This window comes from Lepidochelys kempii, chromosome 7 (genome assembly GCF_965140265.1).
Source record: "Lepidochelys kempii isolate rLepKem1 chromosome 7, rLepKem1.hap2, whole genome shotgun sequence".
NCBI classification, from domain to species: domain Eukaryota; kingdom Metazoa; phylum Chordata; order Testudines; family Cheloniidae; genus Lepidochelys; species Lepidochelys kempii.
The window spans coordinates 28,655,104-28,674,562 of record NC_133262.1 but is presented as its reverse complement, the minus strand read 5'-3'; the positions used below and the strand labels follow the sequence as shown (position 1 = coordinate 28,674,562).

Below are 19,459 nucleotides of genomic sequence, written 5' to 3'. Positions count from 1 at the left end.
GATACGTCTATCTACATACGCTAGCGGTCTCATGTTGCCAGTACATTGGACTTTCTGAAAATTGTAGATAATTTCCTAACTCAAAAAGTGTTGCATCCAACATGGGCAAATTCTATATTATAACTTATTTTGACAGATGATCACATAACTAAGAATTAGTGGTTACTTAGGTGCAGGTGATCATGATTTACATTTGTTATGTGCTAGTATAAAAGTCCAACCCAGTAATACATACACACACACACACACACACACACACGGAGAGTACAATATATATACACTTTTGCTTTAAAATGGCCAATTTCATAAAGTTGAAAACAGCTATGAGCCAAATCATCTGAAAGAAGTAATTTAAACAGAAAATGTGAATTATAATTGGGAATTTCTTAAGAAATTTTTTTTGTCTCTAGTAAGAAGAAAAAGGAGGCTACGCTGGTTAAATATATAACAAATGGAGGAAAGGGGAAGTTGATAAACAATGAATATTAATTAGAAACTAGGAATTGTAAAAATTGATAAGGGAAGTAGAAGGACAAAGGGAAAAATCTATGGACTGCATAGTTAAGGACAATAAGGATTTTTAAAAAAAAGTATATTAGGAACAAAAGGCATGTTAGCAGTTCATTACTAGATGGAAATGATAGATTTGTCAACAATGATCTAGGAAAGGCTGCACAAAGGCACTGGTCTTCCACCAATCATGAGAGACCTACTGATTTGAGACAATCCGCTCATTTTCATTCTGGATGTGACTGTGTCCAAAAGGAGATAAATCCCACCACGTGCTGCACCTCTGAGCTTGCTTAAGAACGTTGAGTCATCCCCTGCGTGACCTCTGAGCTTGAGCCTGTTTAGTCAGATGAAACATCATAGGCAATTAACTGCAGGTTTTGTGATACGCCCCATGCCATTCAACCAGGGTCCTGCCAAACCACAGGTGAGGTCCCACCCAGGTATATCAGGAAGCAGTCTCTCTAGTCTGCTCAACGTCACTACCTGGTTGCAAACACTCCCATTGCCAGTAGTTTTGACAGGCTGCCCTTGATTCTGCTTCTAGCCAGCCTGTGTTGCAGCCTGCATCTGCTCCTGCCTCAGAGGGCAGCCTAGGGATTCTGACAACTATTGTAGCCATGAGCTAGAAACTCAAAATGAAAACTCATGAAGTTTCCTGCTTCCTGCATAAGAAAAATTGTTGTGCTCATATTAGCATCTTTTAGAGACCCCCCAACCTAAACTCTGTTCTTGCTATAATTGTGCAAAACAACCCAGCAATGAATGTGGCTATGTGACATAAATAGAGGCAACTCCACTGACTTCAGTGGGAACTGCAGATGCTCCGCACCACCAAAAGTCAGGCCACTCATTTAGATATCTACATATGGAGTTAGGTGTTTAACATTTTCACCTTAAATCAAATTCCAAAACCAAAAAATAATCATAGAATATCAGGGTTGGAAGAGACCTCAGGAGGTCATCTAGACCAACCCCCTGCTCAAAGCAGGACCAATCCCCAATTTTTGCCCCAGATCCCAAATGGCCCTCTCAAGGATTGAGCTCACAACCCTGCCTTTAGCAGGCCAATGCTCAAACCACTGAACTCTCCCTCCCCTGCAAGGGTGCTGACTGGCAAATATGTCCTTACCTAGCACATCATCTACAAAACCTAAGCACTTAAGAGCAAGGACATTACACACCTCATATATAAACAAATTATTCACATCAAGTATAAAGTAATGTACAAAAGCTCTGGGTGGGACCCTCACCTCCACTCCAGCCCCTCTACACCAAGCAAGAGGGCCAAAGTGGTGTAAAGGACCTCCAAAAGTTCAGTGTCAGGCCATGGGAAGGATTCCCTCATTAGAGGCACTGCAGAGGACAGTTGTAAGGCTCTCCTCCAAGGACCCCCTTGCAAGCCCTGATTGTCAGGAGGCATGCCAAGGGCAGGGAGGGAGTGTTTGGGGTGGGGCTGCAATTTGGAACAACTGTAGAGATTCTGGACTGTGGCTCATAGGGCTAGGGCTAAGCTTAGAGAGCCTGTGTAAATTATGCGGGGGGGAGGGGACCTATCCCATGCTTGTAGCAGCTGAGGATCAAGAGGGCACAAAAAGAACTTAAAGCCACACCACAGCCACACGCCCTGCCCCCAGGCTGCACTGCAGCTTCACGCTCTGCCTGAGAGTGAATACTGTTCTTTCACCAGTGGATCTCAACATACAAAACAAAATCCATTTAAAAAAGTAGTGTTTGTTCAAATAGATGACACATTCTGTAAGAGGAAACTCCAAGATCTAGCAAAACAATTACTCCTGCCTCTCCCACTAAAAGGCTCCCTTGACCTATGGAGAACACGTACAAGTCATTTTTCCAGATCAGGTAACCCGTGAATGTAGTTTAAGTGATTTGCTAAAGATTACATAGAAAATTTGTCACAGAGTTGAGAAAAGAGCCTTATCTCTGAGATAGAGCAGGAGGGTCCAGTAGGGGTCTGCTAACAGGCACAGGACTTGAGTGCAAGAGCTAAAGGAAGATATCTACATAAACACTCTTATGCTCTTTCTAAGGAGCAACCAACAGCCCATAGAATACAACATGCTCATGCAGTGCCTGAACCTGCTCCCGAAGGCAGCAATGGTAAATAAACTCCCACTGAAGTCACTGGGAACAGGACAGAGCCCAAGGATAGCCACAAAAAACCTAGTCATATTTTTGCTTAAACTTCAACCTGTTTTCTTTCTGTTATAGCTGCCCAGGAGCTTAAGGAGATTTTCTAGAAAGCTTGGAGGATAACTAACCAGCTGTTTTTGAGTTAGAGGGACTGAAACGGATGTTAGACAAAAAATAAAATTTCCAGTCAAGGTATATTTAAATGGCCTCTCACTCAAAAATAATGTGATTTTTTTTTAAAAAAAAACTTTGCAGAAAACAAGCCAACAAGAATAATTATTTGTTTTCAGGGTAAATCTGGCATTTTCCAGACCAAACCTATTTTCCAAGCCAAAATATTACGGGGCAAAACAGCTTTATATTTGAAGCTTGTTGCAGCCTTAACACAGGGAGTTTACCACCTTTCCCTAATGAATGGATAGTCCATTGAAAACTACTGCAGAGACACATACACAGTGTTCCATCTCCCCATAGTGTTGCAGGAATCCCATTAATGAATTACTTTGGATAACAGATGCAATCCAATACTTAAGTACAATGAGGGTAATTTACAGGAGCATTTCAGCTAGAGACTGATCCAAGTTGCAAAATTTAGAACCAGATCTAGATTTCAATGCTGCAAAGTTTGGGGCTATTTGGATCGAGAGTTTTGATTCAGCCACTCTGATTTCAGCCTTAGTTACGAAGATCTTTGCTTGTGCTTGTTTAAGCCAAGCCTTTAACTCTATCTGATCACAGTTTTAGTTAGATAAATGTTCTTTAGCAAATCTCTACAGCACACACACTTTTAAAAGGTTTCAGAGTAGCAGCCGTGTTAGTCTGTATTCACAAAAAGAAAAGGAGGACTTGTGGCACCTTAGAGACTAACAAATTTATTTGAGCATAAGCTTTCGTGAGCTACAGCTCACTTCATGTGATGCATTCAGTGGAAAATACAGTGGGGAGATTATTACATAGAGAACATGAAACAATGGGTGTTACCATACACACTGTAAGGAGAGTGATCACTTAAGATGAGCTATTACCAGTAGGAGAGCGGGGGGGGGGGGAGATGAGGGTGGGGAAGAGAACCTTTTGTAGTGATAATCAAGGTGGGCCATTTCCAGCAGTTGACAAGAATGTCTGAGGAACGGTGGGGGTGGGGGATAAACATGGGGAAATAGTTTTACTCTGTGTAATGACCCATCCCCTCCCAGTCTCTATTCAAGCCTAAGTTAATTGTATCCAGTTTGCAAATTAATTCCAATTCAGCACTATCTCGTTGGAGTCTGTTTTTGAAGTTTTTTTGTTGAAGAATTGCCACTTTTAGGTCTGTAATGGAGTGACCAGAGAGATTGAAGTGTTCTCCGACTGGTTTTTGAATGTTATAATACGTCTGATTTGTGTCCATTTATTCTTTTACGTAGAGATTGACCAGTTTGACCAATGTACATGGCAGAGGGGCATTGCTAGCACATGACGGCATATATCCCATTGGTAGATGTGCAGGTGAACAAGCCTCTGATAGTGTGGCTGATGTGATTAGGCTCTATCATGGTGTCCCCTGAATAGATATGTGGGCACAGTTGGAATGGGCTTTATTGCAAGGATAGGTTCCTGGGTTAGTGGTTCTGTCGTGTGGTATGTGGTTGCTGGCGAGTATTTGCTTCAAGTTGGGGGGCTGTCTGTAAGCAAGGACTGGCCTGTCTCCCAAGATCTGTGAGAGTGATGGGTCGTCCTTCAGGATAGGTTGTAGATCCTTGATGATGCGTTGGAGAGGTTTTAGTTGGGGGCTGAAGGTGATAGCTAGTGGCGTTCTGTTATTTTCTTTGTTGGGCCTGTCCTGTAGTAGGTGACTTCTGGGTACTCTTCTGGCTCTGTCAATCTGTTTCTTCACTTCAGCAGGTGGGTATTGTAGTTGTAAGAATGCTTGATTGAGATCTTGTAGGTGTTTGTCTCTGTCTGAAGGGTTGGAGCAAATGCGGTTGTATCGTAGAGCTTGGCTGTAGACAATGGATCGTGTGGTGTGGTCTGGATGAAAGCTGGAGGCATGTAGGTAGGAATAGTGGTCAGTAGGTTTCCGGTATAGGGTGGTGTTTATGTGACCATTGCTTATTAGCACCGTAGTGTCCAAGAAGTGGATCTCTTATGTGGACTGGTCCAGGCTGAGGTGGATGGTGGGATGGAAATTGTTGAAATCATGGTGGAATTCCTCAAGGACTTCTTTTCCATGGGTCCAGATGATGAAGATGTCATCAATGTAGCACAAATAGAGTAGGGGCATTAGGGGACAAGAGCTGAGGAAGCGTTGTTCTAAGTCAGCCATAAAAATGTTGGCATACTGTAGGGCCATGCGGGTACCCATAGCAGTGCCGCTGATTTGAAGGTATACATTGTCCCCAAATGTGAAATAGTTATGGGTGAGGACAAAGCCACAAAGTTCAGCCACCAGGTTTGCCGTGACATTATCGGGGATACTGTTCCTGATGGCCTGTAGTCCATCTTTGTGTGCAATGTTGGTGTAGAGGGCTTCTGTATCCATAGTGGCAAGGATGGTGTTTTCAGGAAGATCACCGATGGATTGTAGTTTCTTCAGGAAGTCAGTGGTGTCTCGAAGATAGCTGGGAGTGCTGGTAGCGTAGGGCCTGAGGAGGGAGTCTACATAGCCAGACAATCTGCTGTCAGGGTACCAATGCCTGAGATGATGGGGCGTCCAGGATTTCCAGGTTTATGGATCTTGGGTAGCAGATAGAATACCCCTGGTGGGGGTTCTAGGGGTGTGTCTGTGCGGATTTGTTCTTGTGCTTTTTTTCAGGGAGTTTCTTGAGCAAATGCTGTAGTTTCTTTTGGTAACCCTCAGTGAGATCAGAGGGTAACGGCTTGTAGAAAGTGGTGTTGGAGAGCTGCCTAGCAGCTTCTTGTTCAAATGCCAACCTATTCATGAGGACGACAGCACCTCCTTTAAGAGGTTTCAGAGTGGTAGCGGTGTTAGTCTGTATCAGCAAAAAAACCCAAAACCGAGTACTAAATTTGTTAGTCTCTAGGGTGCCACAAGTACTCCTCGTTTTTTTTTACACTTTTAAAAGTAACTTCATTACATCTACAGAGTAGCTGTCTGACATTTGAATCATGATAAGTAAACAAACTAGTTTCCCCCCCTCCATTCAACAGACTAGGAATTTGCTTTGTCATTATAGGTTGGCATATCTGATCAGGACTCACTGTTTAAAGGAACAACTACATTCAAATGACTGAACTTCTTCGTTAAAGATCTTATTACCAAAAATGGAATAACTTACTTTGTGTAAATAAGAAGACATTTATATTATTTTAACAACCGTTTCGTGTTTACAGTATAACTAGAAAGGAGAAGGGGAACAGGAGAGGCATCTAGAACAGTCAAATTAAGACTTTTTTGTTCAATGTTTGTACAGTACCTAGCACAGTGATGTCCTGGTTTATGAATGGTGCTCATAGGCAACTCCTGCTATACTACTAATAAATAATAAAAACAGACTTCCCATTTACATTATGTCATACTCTAAAACTACAGTGGGAGAAATCCAGGCCCCATTAAAATAAATGGGGGTTTGGCATTGACTTCAGTGGGGCCAAGATTTCATGCATTGTGTTTTTCTGGAAAAGGGATTTCAGTTTCTTTCCTACAACATAACAGATTTTGGGATTATTATTCCGTTTGGAAAGAGCAGCAGGAGAGGCCGCCTTTTGGGAGTAGGACTGGCTAGGGCCCAAATTCTTGCCCCAATTATGCAAGCTGTTGTGCACTGCCAAACCACTGCACCAGTGCAAAGATCCATTGATTTTAGCCTTGGATGGAACAGCCTGCAAAAATAGGGCCTAAGCAGTTTAATAAGTATTGCAGGGGTCGGCAACCTTTCAGAAGTGGTGTGCTGAGTCTTCATGTATTCACTCTAATTTAAGGTTTTGCCTGCCAGTAATACATGTTAACATTTTTAAGACGGTCTCTTTCTATGTCTATAATATAATAACTAAACTATTGCATGTAAAATAAATAAGCTTTTAAAAAATGTTTAAGAAGCTTCATTTAAAATTAAATTAAAATGCAGAGCCCCCCGGACCGGTGGCCAGGACCCGGGCAGCGTGAGTGCCACTGAAAATCAGCTCACATGCCGCCTTTGGCGCACGTGCCATCGGCTGCCTAACCCTGATGTATTGTTTAGCTAAGCAACAAATAAAGGGGTAATTGGGGCAAAACTATCTCCAAATATTGAACAGCATCGACATCAATGATGGAGGAAAAAAATTAGAGGCAAGGGAACACTGTAATGAGAGAAAGATGTGGAAAGGAAAGTTTTTCTAACACCCCAAACTTTCCTTACAGTGAAATCTATCAGATTGGAGATTAGTCTCCCCAGAGGAGGAGTAGAAGCCTTGTTGCTTGGCATTTTAGAAGGAAACTGGACAATACACTAGAAAAATATACTGTGGATCACAATCCCACATTGGCAAGGGGATGGAATAGAAAGTCTTGTAGGCCTTCCTCCACCCTTCTCCGATTTCTACAAAGTGGGGCAGGATGTGAGACTATATGCTCTCTAGAGTAAGAGCACATAAGGACTCTGCTAGCATCACACTAGATCTTCTCTCTCGTGGTTACGCTGAGTCTCTTGATTTATGTAAGCAATAAACACCAGCTGTACATTCACATCGCATACCTGCATGTTTTAAGTGAGGCCCAAGGACAAGTGCCTTCAGTCAACCTGAAAAGGAAGCATATTCCTTATGCCCTTGAGATTAGGCTTCCTGCAATGCATTTTATAAAATTGTACTACTTGCATTTTAAATAGGAAAAAAACCCTCCAGATTTATTCATGAAAAATGAGAGACTGAGCCAATTCACTGGGAACAACTTCTTTCTTAGCAAGAGCTACAGATTTTGGGCTCTAATGTAAGAGCCATCAGCAAAGAAATAGGACTTGGATATGCCATTAGTCTGGCAACTCCATTATCCTGCTTCAGGATATCTGAAGGCTAAAAAAAAATAATAATAATCCATAATGGACCTGGCAAATAGTTGTGCACTATCACAGCACAGACTGGGGAAGGGAGGTCATGCCCAACTCAGGTTGGTTATCAGTGTATGGATTGAAATATTCTGGATTCCTAGAAGTGAACCTCATTTCATCCTCAGCCACTAAGCCCTGGTAAATCATCCAAAGGAGGCATGCAGCAGCCCAGGAATTAAATGGTAACTCACAGCAAAGCAAGTGATTTCTTCTGTGTTCCATGTAACATCTCTGTGTGTCTCATTTAATCCCTGATCACCTCACTGCTAGTCACCTCTCTCCACATTTCCCCTCTACATTTTGCTTCAACTCTTTTCTGTTGACAGGTTTCAGAGTGGTAGCCATGTTAGCCTGAATCAGCAAAAACAACGTATTTTCCACTCCATGCATCTGATGAAGTGGGTTCTAGCCCACAAAAGCTTATGGCCAAATAAATGTTAGTCTCTAAGGTGCCACAAGGACGCATCGTTGTCTTTTCTGTTGTTTACCCGCACTTCTATTTCCTGTTTGCTCTCCTTTTATTCTACCTCACTCCTAAAGTTCTTCTTTAAAATGTGCTAATGATGGACAGAAGAGCCTCCTCTCTTTCTCAGTGCTTAACTGGCCCTTCCAGGAGTCCTGCACACAGAAGGAAAGCACAAAAAATTGGAAGACATGTACAAACATTTTACAAACAAATGTATTAGTGCACTAATTCACAGTGATTGAGCTTTTGACACAATGGTCAATAGCCCGATTTAGATAATATAAAGGTATAAAACTAGAGTAACAGATCAGAATATGACCGCTCATATCAATTCTATACTTTAGTGAAAATTCACATCTGTGGGGAGACCTTCAAACAAACATATATATAGACACACACACACATTTAATGTTTATCTGCCAGATAAAATAAATCCTTAATAGAAATTAACTTTGATAGGGTAAGATTGTTTAATGTAGCTAGTTACATTAGCCTATCAGCCTTCTCCTAGAGATGGGCAAACAGCTTGTATTAACTAGTTTTAATCTTTGCCCATCCCACAAATCTTTGATAAGGGGTTTGAAGGTTCAATTGAGCAAAGAAAAATGGACTCAAAATTTCCCAGTTTCAGTCTGGATGGAAGTAGAGAGCGCACATAGGAGTGCTATTCTCATGAGATTTCCAAGTTGGCCTAGATTAGTAACCTGTCAGGTCAGAGAAATGATAGTAATAAATTAATAACAATACTTACACCTTAAGAAAGACAAGAGAGTTCATCTCTGTGGAACAGTTTAGGTTGCTCATCTTTACAGGAAAACAGCAGAGTAGCATAAATGTGATTCTAATCTTGATGTCTACTTACAAAGACGAGAAAGCTACTTAAAAAAAAACATTTACCTGAAATATAACAACATATTTAAAGCAACAAGGAAGAAGCAACCATCTTCACTCTTGGAAAGTAGAATTTCATGAAACAGAATGAAGACAGACAAATCAAGTTCCACTAGCAAGTGTTGAAAACAGTTTAAAAGTTATTTTAGGGTGTATTTTGTAATGTTTGGGTTAATTTAAGAACTGCTTAAATGCATTAATAAACTTTTTAAAATAAAAACACACAATTCATTTTCAACTTTTAAATGAAAGGGAGAAAAATCCACCTCAGTTTCATGAAACAACATTTTTAACTGGGAGAAAGGATGGTAGCAGTTTTCCTATCCTCTGATCCAGTAATAGGATATTGGTCGGCCCATGGCAATCCAGTCATTTTGTATGGCGTGAGGCACAACTGAGCTTTAATAAGTATATTGTTGCACAATGGATCACATCCAAAGTGGTGTAAATGAGCATGGCTTTGCTGAAGTCAGTAAAGATGTTCCTATTTACACAAGCTGAGGATCTGTCAAAATGTTTTCTTTAGCATGTGCTGTTATTTGTATGTGCCACAGCGTATATGTATTTCATCCTCTAACTCCATAAGAATTTACCCAAAAACTCAATTGGAAGAGTCAGATTTCAGTGGGTGAATTTTCTATGCCCTAATTCTATTTCATGAAACTCTGCCTCCTGCTGGGAAGTACAATGCAGCATCACTAAGAGGTCAGACATCAGAGTCACATAGTCCAGTTCACTGGAGGGAGGTATAAAAACAGTGACAGGTATTTCAAAACACACTGGGAAATTCATTTTCATATATTTAGTTTTGGTAAATATTTCATTCTCTAAGAGGCATTGGAGAAAAGTATAGTTTTCCTTTCAGCTACTTTGATAGCCTGGAAAGGAGCCAGCTAGCCCCAGCATTTGAAACATTACCAATGCAGATGAGGATACACTGCATTGCTGGACAGTACCTGCTGAAGGAAGACCAGAATCCCAAATTCCCAGCCTCCCACCTGTTTCTTCATGATTAATACTGTAACCACCTTTCTTTTATAAAATTTGATTTTTGACACATGCTTCCACCCAAACTCAGAAGATACTCTTGTCCATTGCAGAGTCCAAACTGACATGTGAGATGGGAGCCCAGAGAAAAAAGGTTTGGCCCAAATTTGAGAGGAATTTTATTTACGCAGTGGATGATGTAGTTTAGATACAGGAAAATATAATTCTTCACTGAATCTCTATAAAGAGACAGTGCCCACAGTACTCAATCCTCCTCTGTGTTGACCGTTGTACGCAACAAATTCGACAAGGCAAGCAAAGCCACAATTCAGGCCATTATGGCTGTTATTTTGTTTTCATGACTATTCCATAAAAGTGATCACTCTCCTACTGGAAGGCTGCCATGCAAGGCAATTAGAGAGGACCTGCTTGCATATATAGTACAGTTCCCAGCCCACTAATAGCTACAAAGATAGCACCATCCTGTTTTAACATCCAGGTCTGCCTCTTCACTGTGTAAGTTACATCCTCTTAGACATTTAGACTTGCTAATTTGTTGGGAGACTGGGTGTAAGTAGAGTCAAGAAAGACTGAATTTATGGGAGTTTAATGCAAGGGCATCTAGCTTACTCCATCTGACATACAACTTCTGAATTTGTCCCCTTGTCTGTCTCAATTTCCCTATCTGATTTATCTTACAACAATTAAATAATGTTTGTAAGGAATATGTGAAGAATTTTATAATATTATTTATATTCTATTTCAGCTGAAAATAAGTTTCAAAGTCAAGATCGCAAACAAACAAAGGAGAACCCAGAAAAAAACATCTTCATAAAAGGGAAAAAAGTTAGTGTTATAGTGAAATTGTGCTACAAGACTTTGTTGCAAATAAATTAAGATTACCAAAACCATAATACTCACCAGTGGTTTGGGCAGCAAAAACAACAATAGCTCAGTATTACCATCATCAATTCATATAGAGTGACAGTTGCTGAATTAATCCAGACCACCACCAAGTCTAAATCTAAACAGTTTCAGATTAATATTTGGTTTATCAAGTGTCACACATTTGCTAGAATGGAAGAGAAGGGTACTACAAAAATTAAATATTAGGATGAAAGCCAATGGAAGCGACTGCAGTAGTATCAGCAACGCACATCTTACAGATTTACTTCTTAGAAGAAGGATGACGATTGATTGGTTTGCCAAATTCAAAATCTAAAATTTAAGGTACCAGGATGGATGACCCCAATGAACCTTTTGAGTTTACACTCATAGCTAGTTTCTATCTCTGCAAGTGAAATAAAACACTGGAAGATTGTAAGACGTGCTGAAATATTTGTTTTTGAAATTTTATTACAAAAATATATTTGCAAACATACAAAATTTTGGATGAAAAATGCTAATTCTTAAACATTTATGCAATAACTTAATATTTGCAAACATACATAGATGGTATAAAGAAGTCCATACCATAATGTTAGTGATGCAGTATCTACATTTACTGACTTGAAAAAAACCTGTTTGCATACCATGTTTCCAGAAATCATTACTAAAAATCCCAGTGTCTTGAGCATCTTCATACTGTAAGAACATGCAAGTAAATAACAACTGGTGCAGCCAAAAAAAAGTGGTAAAAAAATGACAGTTAAAAATGCATACTTTACATTTTAAACCCTCCCCCCCACCAATGTGCCCATACACAGAATAGATAAAAATAAATAGACCATCAGGGAAAGATATTGCAATTTTTTCCAATTTAAAGTGGAAGGAAGATATTGCATCTTAACATTTTCACAACAATGTCAGGCTAAACTGAGGTGAAATATATTGCACACATTCCTCCTGTAAAGATATGCTGTAAGCAAGAAGCAATTCAAATAGTTGAAAAAAGTGTCTGATTTCTCACATACTTTTAAAGATAACTTTCCAAAGTAATCACTCTCTTTTAAAAGTTTCCCAGTAATTGCATACTTGACTAGATGGGGCATTATAGGTTCAAGGAATGTACCAAAAATGAAGCAAAACAAAAATGTAGGCAAAATGAAACATGTCCAGCAGCAAATGTTCAAACATGTTGAATATCAATACCTGGCAAGTCAAACATCTGTTATATGAAACTAAAATTAATAATCACTCTTGCAGTTTCACACTTTGCCTCAATTCTTTTGCAAATATTTTCTTCTTTTACAAGATATACGTCTTCCAAATTAATAGCCGTTCAGCACCTTTCATACAACTTTGCGATATTAACAGCTACAAAACTGAGAAACAATTTTAATTTTGTGAATAATAATAATAATAAAGCTGTAAATCTTAAAACCATCTTTGATTAGAAGGTTATAATTTTTAAAGTGACTTAACATTGACCACAGAAAACACGTGCTTAGACAATTAATTAATTTTGGGAATATAGTCTAAACTAATTGTTTTCACTCTCAGAACTAATGGGTACAATCACATTAAGTAGTAGTTTTACCAAAACAAAAAGCCACTTTAAATGATCATGTTAAGTTGCTGTGATGACCCATGGTAACGAGCTATGCATTAACTATCAGTACATGCAGCTAACATGAATCAAGCAATGAAACGAACTTGACCAGTTTAGAATACAAAAGTTCAAAATAACCAGAATGAAGCTGTCAAACAACTTCCACATTATAAAACATCTCCAGTTTTATGTTGCAGCAGAGCTTGTTTTACAATGCAGTTCTTCATTAAAGAGGTTTATCTGTTAAATTTTGTCATATTACAAAAAGCACTATCATGGCACTCTGCATCTGCAGGATACTCCTGTTCTCCCAGTGTGCGTCTGTTTATACATACAGCAGGTGGAGTAAATGTGAGTAAGAATTCAATGTGAACAGAAATCAGTTGTACTCATTAGAAAGCTTGCTTAGTCACGGTGATTTAAATTCATTCTGCAAGCTGGGAAGATGACACTTTTTCAGATTAGCAGAATATAAAAATTAAGAGAACTTGGATCTACCAACATCGTGTTGAGGTTCCTGGACAGTTATAACACAAGCACATTAAACAAAAATGTAAAATGTTGGGGTTTAAATCATAATCAAACTCTTGTAATGTTGTTGCTACTTAAAATAACATTCCCTTTATTATCAACTGTTCATGACTTAGACTTAAAATGAAAGTACAATCCATATGAGGGAAATCTTAGTGTCCCATAATTTATATAAATCTTTGGATATGACATTTTAAACATGAGTCTGTATTTAACCGAAAGTTAACAGAAGTGTTTGTAATTGGTATCATCTCAGTAGCTCCTTTTCTCATTTCTATACTTGGGAACTCCTCCTTCCATCCATCCATCCTCCTTTTCAAGCTAGTAGAAATGCTCATAAAAGTCAAGAAAATTACTGCTTCAGTCTTTGCTGAAGCCAGAGAAAGACACCTACTTGAGGGTCTTGGTTATTGTCCACTAGGACTATAGCCAAAAGCACCTCTCTCTAGTTTGGCATTTTTTCCTATTCTTTCTCCTCCAAAAAGGCCCTCACAAGTTTGATTTGGATCAGGTGTATGGGTTTAGATAAACTAATCAAATTTACATTGCTTTGTGCATGCACATGCTATTAGAATTCTAGTATGTGACTAGGTCGCCTTCTTCCTTACGAAGTCCAGAAAGTCTTTGTTGCTGAATTCAAATGCTACCATTAATGCTAATATATTTCTTGGTAAATACACATGATCACTAGTATGTTTCCCTGAATTCTGCATACTAACATAAAAATACTAAATATTTTTAATTAAAAACACTGAGTTCAAAGGCTGAAAAACTCTTCAGAAGGCAAATTTTGCTAAACAAAAATCTTTTCTATTCAAAAACAAAGTTCAAACTAAAACAATTATTAGACATGAAAAATGCAAACATACATTTTGTTATAACTAGAAGAAACCCACTGCTTTGTGATGGAGTCACAATTAAAGCTTATTTGATCATTTCCAATGAAGTGACCCTGAACCCTTGACTATGTCAACATTATTATAACTAATCCCTAGGATATTCTATTTTGTAGAGCCAAACAAACTCGTTTCTTCTTCATTGCAATAGTGCTTGGAAAAAATAAGCAAAGCATCCTAACTGGTTAAATTTACTACAAATTATCCATTAGCAAATATGCCAAGACCTCTCTACTCAAAAACCATTCCTTAAAATTAGTATTACTGGAATCAACTGAGAGCTACTTTAAAGTATTACTAAGTACCTTTTCATGCCATATAGAAATAAATATAAGTCACAGATAGACCAATAGCAGCATAGTAAAATATCATTAAGGATTCTTTTCTGACTTCAAATGGGGAGACATGAAGTCGTCGGATTCTTACACTGGTAAATACTGAAATGATAAACCATATGTAAGAAGCATTCACTTTTCAACTAAACACAACGCAGTACTACACAACGTGAAAAAAATTTTGGAGGCAAGGGGTCAGTTTGCAATTTTTCCGCATCTGTATAGTTTTCAACACTACAGTGCCAACACAAGTGAATAATGAAACTCAATTCTGGCATTGGCTCATCCTTAGCTGAACAGAAACAATGTATTTCAAATATTATATATAGTTCCAGGGAATAGGAAAATAATAGTCTTAGAGTGATGTTCTTCCCCAGATCTGATTTTAAAAATTTACAGAAATCAGGCTGTTACTTAAAGAGCACATGATTGCCCTAGCCTAGGATCGTGCACACTTTGGATTCAATCTTTTTAGAGAAACCAAGCATACTTCAATGGACACCAAAGATGCAAAGCCAAAAACTAACAGAACAGTTACAGGGTAAAGGCTGTTTGTTGCTCAGGAATGGGCAAAAGTATTTTTAACCCCTACCTCAAACATCTAGCTCTAAGGGCACCCAGCTCCAAGCCTGACTGCAGTATCTTTTACTATATGCACATCTGCCATCAACCAGTTTATTACGATAAATAAGCCTCCCCAGCCTCTACAAAGCCCTCAGAACTGGAAGTGGGTTTTACAACTGAGTTTTGTTCTGATCTGTGTAGTGTACTGTACACCTGATAGGTTAAAAACAGCACTGTTCCCCTTAACTCTTCAGTACTGAAGATAGCTAGAAAAAAAAGTCAGAGAAAACATTTGCACATTCACTTAATGCTAATGAAAGCTCATATGCAACTAAATTTTTCCTTAGAAACAAAGGTTTGCTGGTGATGATCACAGTGAAACCTAGATCACTTCTGAGAAGATTACTTTTTAGAAGCATTTTTAAGGAATAGTCTTTCCCAACAGGTTCAAAATTCAAGACACTGAAAACTAAATATTCTTTTTAAAAAAATATTACAGCTTTATAGATGAGGCATAATTGTTTCAGAAGCAGACATATTGTCAGTTGAACTGAATTAACTTCAATTATAGTTTGATGTCTGTATTCTTGGTCAGGACTTGCAAGTAGACTTCATGAACAGTACTGAGAAAACTGGAATCATTCTGCAGGAGGGGAAAAGAGCATATGCAGAACATTAACTGAAAACATACACTTAAGTGCTGATTTTTGCTACTTAATTGTGAATAAGTTAAGCCTCAAGATGGGGTGGGTGTCTCTTCACAGTGGGGAATACAGGGAGGACTGGCTGCACGAAGGCACTGCTGCACAGGCATCAGAGACTGGGGGAGCATGAGGCTGGGGGCCACGACTGTAAGATCCGTGATTATACATTTCAAGCCAGAGGTGGGCAAACTACAGCCTGCGGGCCACATCCAGCCAGCGGGACCCTCCTGCCCGGCCCCTGAGCTTTTGGCCCTGGAGGCTAGCCCCCGGCCCCAGTTCTGGGCGGCCGGGCAGTGCAGTTGTCGAGCCGCGGCCTGACCCGGTGCTCTGGGCGGTGTGGCTGTAGCGCCGCCAGCCACCGGTGCTCCAGGCAGCGCGGTAAGGGGGCAGGGGGTTGGATAGAGGGCAGGGGATTTCGGTGTGGATAGTGGCTGGGGCGGTCAGAAGGTGGGGAATAGGGGGGTTGGATGGGGCAGGGGTCCCAGGGTGGCAGTCAGTGGACAGGGGGTGGTGGATGGGGCAGGAGTCCTGGGGGAGCCATTAGGGCACGAGAAGCAGGGTAGAGGTGGGGTATCGGATAGAAGGTGGGGGCTGGGCCACTCCTGGCTGTTTGGGGAGACACAGCCTCCCCTAACCGGCCCTCAGGTTAGAAACCTGATGTGGCCCTCAGGCCAAAAAGTTTGCCCGCCCCTGTTTCAAGCAGTCCTAACATCCAGCACAAGTAACACTGCAGGACAACAGCCACCATTATTCCAGCCCCCGCAATGTGCTAGTAATTTTAAGTGGGTGGAAAAGAATGTGCACTGCAGTCCTGGCCCTGAGTTGGAAGGTACTGTCCCCCAGAACTCCTGCTCACTTCAACCACATCAAGTCCCATTACCCAAGCGTCACAGGGGTGCGGTGAATTTTGCTTTTTGTGCATTTCTGAACAGTACTGACTCCCAAATCCATCTCCAAGCAGTGCCACCAATTATATGAAAAGACTTTCTGCAATTACTTACACTTCTAATCTAAGACCAATTTGGAAACCAATGCACAGTGTATTCCTGGTCTAAAATCCTTGATCAGTATATTACCAGGAAACTCAGTATGCTAATTTATATGCAATATTTAAAGCTATTCTAGTTTTCTTGGGTTCTAACCATTCAAATGAGATATACTGGTAAACCCTACAACAGACACCTAATCAATCAGCATGAAGATGAATATTCTTCTCCTTCAGCATTATTTTCACTTCAGCCCCTTGTATTCTACTGCAGTCACTATTTATAGTAATCCTCCACTTCTGGGGAGGATAATTTTGATCAGCATTCAGGTTCCTGTCTAAATACGGCCTATACAGAGTGCACATAAAAAGTACTGCTCCCTTTGGAACTGGAACAGCACAAATAGTGTCCTCAAGATTGCACAGATTTCTGCCTGTAATCTGCCTCCGACAATAAATAAAAATAATAATAAAAGACTGGCTCAGTTTGCAGGTTTTTCCTGGGTCAGCAAGTGTTTTTTGTTACAGCTGCAGGTCCTGCAAAAAAAGGCAGGTCATGCAAAAGAACAAAAACAGCCACCAAACTGATCATATGACTTATTATGGGCCCCTTCCAGACCTAACAATTCTATCGCTAGGAGCTAGGTTTCTGTAGTCTTATTTTTAGAGCTGCATTTTGTGTGCAAGACCTGTCGAGATCAGTGTGGAAAGAGTAAGAGAGCCCTAATGTCGCACAAAGTTTTGTGACACTGATGGTAATTTTACAACAGAAAGAGGCTAAATAATCCTCTTGCTATATGGCTCTATAGGAGCAATAGCTCTGTTGTGATTTACTGAGGCCAGGTCTGCATTATATTGGTATAACTCCAACACCAAGGGGCAGGAAAAATCTACATCCCTGAGCAATGTAGTTATACTGACCTTGCCCCCAGCATAGACAGTGCTACGTTGACGGGAAGACTTCTCCCGTCGACACAGCTACCACTTCTTGTGGAGATGGATTAACTATGCCGACAGGAGAAGCTCTCCTGTTGGCACAGTAGCGTCTTCACTGAAGTGCTACAGTGCTGCAATTGCATCAGTGCAGCTGGGCAGCTACAGCATTCTAAGTGTAGACCTGGCCTGAGGAACGTTGCAGTAGAAGTTACAAAACAGAATTGCAGCAGAAATATTAATTGAAGCATTAAAACACACTCATTAAAGCTTTCTAATTCATTAATCAGAATGCTTGCAGTTTCCATTTCAAGGTGAGTTCATGCCCCTAAAAAAGGAACAAAGAAAAAACTCATCTGTAACTGGAATACTTTGTTAAATAAAAATGTAATGGTCAAGTTACTTCCAGGTTGAGCTATTAATGAAATATATTTTGATTTTACATACACATATTTTTAACTTCTTGCGGGCAAAATCCTGCATCAAATCACCCCTTTCAGCATAAAAACCTACAGAATGGCATAGAGACTCTGCAACTTTTCTCTTTACCCACAAATTCTGCACATCCTGTGAGATTTGCAAGAGGCTAGATTTGCAATACTATAGAGAGGCCTCTGCACAAATCCCCGAGCTCCTTTCTGCACCATGCAGATCCATTGGAGCTGTGCTGCCAAAGACTGCAGGCATGAAGTCCACCCCTGGAATGCCCTTTAAGAGGGAGTTAAGCAGCAGGAGGGGCTCCACAGGAATGTTAAAACATCCTGAAGCTGCATTAACTTTTCTGCAGAGTTTCACAGAGATGTATGTGGATGGAGAAGGAAGAGGTCCAATGCATGTCCCTCGTGGCTTACCCTCAGCTGTTCCCCACCTCATCACTAAACCTGGATCCCAGAGAGGAAGTAAATTGTGCCATCCTGGGAAGGAAGACACCTTGAGTCAAGGGACCATCTCTACACATGGGACCTGTGTGGAATCATCAGGCTCTCAAAAGTGCTGAGCTCTTGTAACGTCTATTGAATCCAATGGGAGTTGCCAGTGCACGGAGTCTCATTACTTGCCTCTGTATTCAGAAAAAACCCAAAGTGGTTTAATCTGATACTGACAGTACCTTTATTAGATGTATTAAGGTTTCCTGGAGCTGAGACCTACTGAGAACAGTAGGAGGCATTGTCTGAATTTCTGTTGCTCCAAGTGTTAGAGGAGAAGAGGAACTGGCTTTATTCTCCATTTCAGTGGATTTTGTAGCTGACTGCTGGAAAACACTAGGAGACAAGAGGATTGAAGGAGTCACTGTAGTTGTGGCTGTAACAAACTGTGGAGGTGCGACCTGCAAAAGAAAGGAAAATAATTAAGCACCATGTACACTGTGGAGAGAAGTGCCTTTATAAGAACCTGGATGAATTAACCATTGTTGCGATATATGTTATCTAAATAGAAATTTAGAGACTGTTTTTATATCAAACTCTGATCAGACAAATACCTATTTGTAAAGACTAATACCTATATCTGTAGATTATGGAAGAGCCTTTACTGCCTTCATAGATAAGACTGCTGCATTTTACCATTTCAACCTATGAGAGGGATGAGAAAAGTGTCCGAAGTTCTCTTTACTCTTAGGATGCAGATTAAATGTTTGTTAAGGTCAAATAAATCAGTTAATTAGATTAAGAACTGGGAGGATTTAAAATGGCTCCATTTGAAATCTCACTGCTGGTGTCTGTCTATGCTGCGGATCTTTTGATCATAAATTATTTTTTTTAAACACTTGGCACTTTCGGTAGTTGTACACCTGAAAAAAAATCTCATGCAAAGACAAACTAACATAAATAGAACCATATACAACATGATTTCAAAGATGACAGGATGGAGAAAATAGATTCATCAACTACTGGGAAGCATTAGGAACCTCAGGAACCCTAGGGAATTTAGCAGCTCTTCAGGGCACTGCTCCTAGGCATGATCATTATCATACTGAGTTCCTTAAA

At 40.0% G+C, this 19,459-nt stretch overlaps 1 protein-coding gene across 2 annotated transcripts in view; it reads right to left on the bottom strand.

Annotated features, from left to right (window-relative positions):
• Nucleotides 1–10,311: 10,311 nt before the first annotated feature.
• DCP1A (decapping mRNA 1A) overlaps nucleotides 10,312–19,459 on the bottom strand; it is a 50,383-nt gene continuing 41,235 nt past the window's right edge. Inside the window, exons 9-10 of one of the 2 annotated variants that reach the window (XM_073351559.1) lie at nucleotides 18,583–18,801; nucleotides 10,312–15,495 (exon numbers count right to left, since the gene is read on the bottom strand). In XM_073351559.1, the coding sequence (XP_073207660.1) occupies nucleotides 15,418–15,495; nucleotides 18,583–18,801 (297 nt within the window). In that variant the 3' untranslated portion in view covers nucleotides 10,312–15,417. Of the gene's footprint in view, nucleotides 15,496–15,978; nucleotides 17,803–18,582; nucleotides 18,802–19,459 lie in introns of those variants that run through there. The other variant, XM_073351560.1, reaches the window with a different exon arrangement.